At 36.9% G+C, this 5,508-nt stretch overlaps 1 protein-coding gene across 1 annotated transcript in view; it reads right to left on the reverse strand.

The window, feature by feature from the left end:
* The window catches only part of RABGAP1L (RAB GTPase activating protein 1 like), a 213,847-nt gene that overhangs the window by 202,620 nt on the left and 5,719 nt on the right, over positions 1-5,508 (reverse strand). The window contains exons 3-5 of the mRNA XM_015831997.2: positions 3,955-4,129; positions 2,742-2,902; positions 2,225-2,335 (exon numbers count right to left, since the gene is read on the reverse strand). Of these exons, the coding sequence (XP_015687483.2) occupies positions 2,225-2,335; positions 2,742-2,902; positions 3,955-4,129 (447 nt within the window). The remainder of the gene's footprint in view (positions 1-2,224; positions 2,336-2,741; positions 2,903-3,954; positions 4,130-5,508) is intronic.

A 5,508-nucleotide genomic window follows, 5' to 3' on the forward strand; every position in this document is an offset into this window, starting at 1 on the left:
ATCATAGATCTCAGATATGTTAATTTAACCATGATATAATCTGCATCAGAAAGAACATTTTTAAAGTCAAAAATCTATCTTTAATAGATCTTTATAGAATATGAAAAACGTTCTAATAAATGCAGGATGCAAGGTTGGATCATATTTAGAGAACTAAGTATTGGCTAGTAAAATTTTCATATATAAGCGGTATACTAAAATGTATTTCTTTCCATCTTATCAACCCCAAAACATTTCAAGATAGCTCATGATTTTTTAAAAAACACACAAAATACTTTAAAATATAATGAGTTGGCACAGGAATTTTTTTTGTTGTGCTTTTTTGGTGACATTTTTGATGTTAAGTGTCCATTTTAAGTCTTGAGATATTATAGAACCTAGAAATTAGAAGGTGTCTACTGTTGATTCTGTGTTGTCTAATATTGTAAGAGTTGATAGAATAGGAGGGCTTCTCCTAAAATCTATCATTTCTACAGTTTTGAGTGTGTTCAGTTCAAGATTGTTCTGGCCGCACCACAAGGTTGTCCAACTTCCCGTCTGTATGCAGATTCATCATTGTCTTGAACGAGACCAATCACTGTTGTATCATCTGAAAACTTCAGTACTTTAATAGAGGGATCCTTTGAGATGCAGTCGTTGGTATATATAGAGAGAAGAGAAGTGGCGGGAGGGGGGCTGTGCTAACTGTATAGGTATCTGATGTGATTTTGCCTAGCTTCGCCTGCTGCTTCCTGTCTGTTAGAAAGCTTACAAGTGTGGTCAGGCACGGCTATCTCAATCAGTTTAGTTAGAAAAATATCTGGAATGTTGGTACTGAATCCTAGCTGAAGTCTACAAAAAAGGACTCTTGCATAGGTCCTTGGAGATTCAAGATGTTGTAGGATGTAGTGCAGAGCTATATTAACAGCATCATCTGCTGATCTATTTGCTCGGTAGGCAAAATGCAAGGGGTCTAACAGCGGATCCATGATGGTTTTCGGGTGGGTCAGCACTAACCTTTCAAAGGTTTTCATAACTACGGATGTCAGAGCAACCAATCTGTAGTCGTTCAGCTCCTTGATGGATGGTTTCTTTGGCACCAGGATGATAGTAGAGCGTTTGAAGCAAGAAGGAACATAACACATCTCTAATGGTTTATTAAAATGCAGGTGAAGATGCGGGCCAGTCAGCACAAACTTTCAAGCAAGAAGGAGTTACCTTGTCTGGGCCTGGTGCTTTTCCAGGCTTTTGTCTGTGAAATAGATCTCGCACATCTTTTTCTGTGACCACCAGAGGTATGGGGCCCAAAGGGATGAGGTCAGTTGTAGGAAGCTTGGCTGTTGTTGGTGTATCTGAGATGGAGAGGGTGGGGATATTTTACAGTTGTTTCCTCTCAGACTTACAGTAAAACACATTCAGGTCATCTGCCAGTTGTCGATTCCCTTCAACATGGAAAGGTGGTTTGCTGTAACCAATGATATTTTTAAGAGTTTTCCACACATTTGCTGGTTCATTTGTTGAGAGCTGATTCCTCAGCTTTTCAGAGTAGCTTCTTTTTGTTGCTCTGATCTCCCTTGTTAATACATTTCTGGCCTGATTGTTCAGCATTCTATCTCTTTGGCATAAAGTAGCTGCTTAAGTTTAGCTGTGAACCAAGACTTGTTGTTACTGTGTATTTGCAGGTTTCTGGTCGGCACCCATAAGTCTTCACAAAAACTAACATATGATGTTACACTATCTGTGAGTTCATGCAAATCTGCAGAGGTATCTTCGAAAATGTTCTAATCTGTGCAATCAAGGCAAGCCTGTAACTTTAACTTTCCTCCTCAGTCCAAGACGTCACTGATTTAATAGTTGGTTTTATGGTTTTAAGCCCACGGCCGCAACGGCTTATAAGGCCGTTCCCAGGGCAGATGCTTGGGAGGCGAGGGCAGTGCCGGTAGAATGCACCTTCAGGCAAGGAGGAGAGCAGCATGGACAGGCGGAGGCAGCCAAAGGACCAGGCGGTGCAAGCCTCCCCTGCTGCCTCCCTCCACCTGCCAGTCTGTGAGTATACAGAGTACGGTAAGCACTTTCAATTAAATCATTAACAAGTCACCAACACAAATGATAAAACACTGACGCAAAATTCATTCACCCTTCAGTTTTTAAAATATGTTTTTGTGGAAATACTATTTTGGAAAGACATTGAGAATATTATAAGCATTACAAAGCACTATTAATGACAGATGTTAGCTATTATTACCTTTCAATGGCTAATTCTTTGTTGGATATCTGCTTTATAGTGATGATAACCTTCTTCTCAAGGCCTTGCTTTAGTTTGAAGTAAAATTTCTCTCTGTCTTTTGGTACTGGACTAAAGAAGAATAACATATGTTCAACAGCAAACTCTAATAAAAATTCTGATAAAAATAAGTTCATCTACCTCATTAAAACTGAAGAACTTCAAAACTATCGGACCACAAAATAAAATGTTTTTATATATTGTAGGCAGCTCACTATCAAAAAGACTGTCTATTCCAACATTGCCTCTGGTTTCTAAAATCTTAAAAGTTTGGGAATATATAATCTATTTTCTAAACTATGATAAACTGATTTACTATCCATCAATGCTTGCATTCTGTTGCAAATATGTGCATTTTGAATTCCTTAGAGGATGGCACGAAGCAATCTGAACAAATAGGCAAAATTAATTTACTTTCACAAGTTTAAATGACTTAGGTTTTTTTCCCTCCACTATTTTGTCATTTTTTTTAATTTACCTGAAATTTCCTTTACCATCATCTTCTTTGACCTCTAAAGAAACAGTGAACATGAATATATCACTGTCAGGACTTGAAATAATAGCATCCTTTACATTATCTGATGCCTGTTTGGAAGAACGTTTGAATGCTGTTGAAAAACTATACAAAATTCGGCTGACCTAAAAATAAACAGAGGATGAGAGAAGGGCATAAAAAATAATTTAGGGAGAAGAGAGAAAGTTTAACGAAATCAATAATTTATAATGCAAAATCAAAATGTACAACACTTATACATGTAAGTAATTATTTTACTTTTTACATATTATTTTTCAGAGAAAACACTAATTTGCAAATTTACAATTTACCTTTCTTTAATAAGTCTTCCAATACTTGAACCTTAGAAGAACAACAAAATGTATTTTATCAAATTAAGATGCCAAGCACAGCGTAGATAACAGCTTAGTAATGAACTGAACAATAAACCACATCTATTTGCCAGCAAAAAAAATCTGTCATCATAAACATTCTTGAGTAGTAATCTGAATTTAGGAAACATATAGTAATTGCTGATAAAATTATCTTTGTGACCCTCTTTTAAAGCGAGATACTTATATTATATAACTGTCCCCAAAATTCAAAGGGTATTCAGTTTAGTATGCCGTAATGTTCTTCCCACAGCAGTTTTGGATGGCTGGTGCAAAAAAATACCATATGAGTTGAGATTGTGTCCCTGCGGACAAGGGGTTATTGAAACTGCAGCTCATGTCCTACTATACTGTATCTTCTATAAGGATTCATATTATAACACTTCACCTAATAAAATTTCTGGGAAATACTGATCTCTTCTATGTACAACTGCTGTTATTAGGCCACAACTGCTGTTATCTGGCACGTCCCCATCCTTTTAGTCTTCTTTAAAAATCTGATTTTCCCCCCCAAAAGCTGGAACGGGACCAGGTTGAAGTTCAGGGATTTTATTGGTGGATGTATTGCAGTGTTAGTTGAGATGCCTGGTTTTGGTTTATTCTTGTTTAGTTTTCATTATGGTTGTGAGCTGCTCAGATTTATGTTACATAAGTGGGATGGTCATATAAGTGTTTTTAAAAAATAAGAAGCTTTGCTCACATTCTGCAAAGAGATACAACAGTCTAGTGAATCAGACTATCCCATCCATAACTTATTATTTCAATTGTTGCTTTCTGAAACAATAATAACCGTGCTTTCTACTTACTGCCTCTTTAATTTCACAAGAGAAGACATGAATCTGAAACTCCTCAGTGCCAGAGTAACTCTCAGTAAACGCAAAGCAGTCACATTCCAAAGTCCCATTTTGTCCACGGACACAGAACAATACTTTGTAGATTGGGAAAGAAGCAATTTCTGTACTGCTGGACTGATCTATTATTCTAAATGAATTGAAAATTGAAGAAAATTGAAAAACCTTTGTAATCCTGTAAAAAAAAAATAATTTCTTTGCTATTTTTGATATCTATCCACTCTGGAAAATGTTTAAAGTGTTTAAAGTGTTCACAAAAAGTATATTGCAATTTAAATATTTAAATGTTATTAAATTTCACAATACTGTAATATGTTATGTTTTCAATCACATGACAATACATATGCTGTTGTTCATTTTATCACTTATATTCTGAATAGATTTTAGTTCAATGGAGTTCATATTTACTATATGTAGAAATTCTTAACAGTATCTGAATATTCACAATTTCATCACAACTGCTTTTTTGACATACATTTCAGCATTAAGATCATTTTCACAGTATACTATTTTTACTTTTATTTCCTTTCTTCACCCATTTTCTTCTTTTCCTTTATGCTTCAACTACTTACTAAAACTACAGGTTGTTTGGATACAACTAAGGATAAAATTTAAAATATATAATTAAGAATTATAATCTGTGAAATTTCAAGACATCGTAACTATATTGACTGGTGAGATACTAGGGTATATAAACAACACAGCTGAAATCTCCATTAATTTCACCGAAAATATTTTATATATATTTGAAGGCAAGATAATAATCTTTACCATAATTGTTTTAGAGTATATACATTATGCCTCACAGAGATAGAGATATATATGAAGAAAAAAATACAGAAGAGAAAGAAAAAAGGAAAAAAATAGGAATGTAATTCCTTTCCTTCAATTTTTGACACCACAGTACCCCCTGAGATTTATCAGGGAAATAATACAGAACCATCCTCCAGCATGTGTGTGGTTTTCCTGTTTAATTTCTGCTTAGCAGAAAGTAAGCTTTTACTGAATAAAGCCAAAAGCCAAAAGCCCCATATAATCCATGTCACAGATTAGCATGGCAAAAAAGAGAACTAGCTCTCCTGGTAGCGACTTGTATCTAACATACATAACATAGTGGCTTTGGGGTGGATTTCCATCAGTACGCTGATGATACTCAGCTGTACATATCCACCCCGGGCCACCCCAACGATGCCCTTGACGTGATGACCCGGTGTCTGGAGGCCGTGAGGGTCTGGATGGGGAGGAACAGACTCAGGCTCAACCCTTCCAAGACCGAGTGGCTGTGGCTACCGGCGCCTCGGCATAGTCATCTGGTTCCATCGCTGACTATAGGGGGCGAAACTTTGGCCCCCTCGGATAGGGTGCGCAATCTGGGTGTCCTCCTGGATTCACGGCTGACACTGGATGACCAGTTGGCGGCCGTGACCAGGGGGGCGTTTTATCAGGTCCGCCTGATTTACCAGTTGCGGCCTTTTCTGGACCGGGACGCCTTGCGCACAGTCACTCATG

This window comes from Protobothrops mucrosquamatus, unplaced genomic scaffold (genome assembly GCF_001527695.2).
Source record: "Protobothrops mucrosquamatus isolate PMUCROS unplaced genomic scaffold, P.Mucros_1.0 scaffold_294, whole genome shotgun sequence".
NCBI classification, from domain to species: domain Eukaryota; kingdom Metazoa; phylum Chordata; class Lepidosauria; order Squamata; family Viperidae; genus Protobothrops; species Protobothrops mucrosquamatus.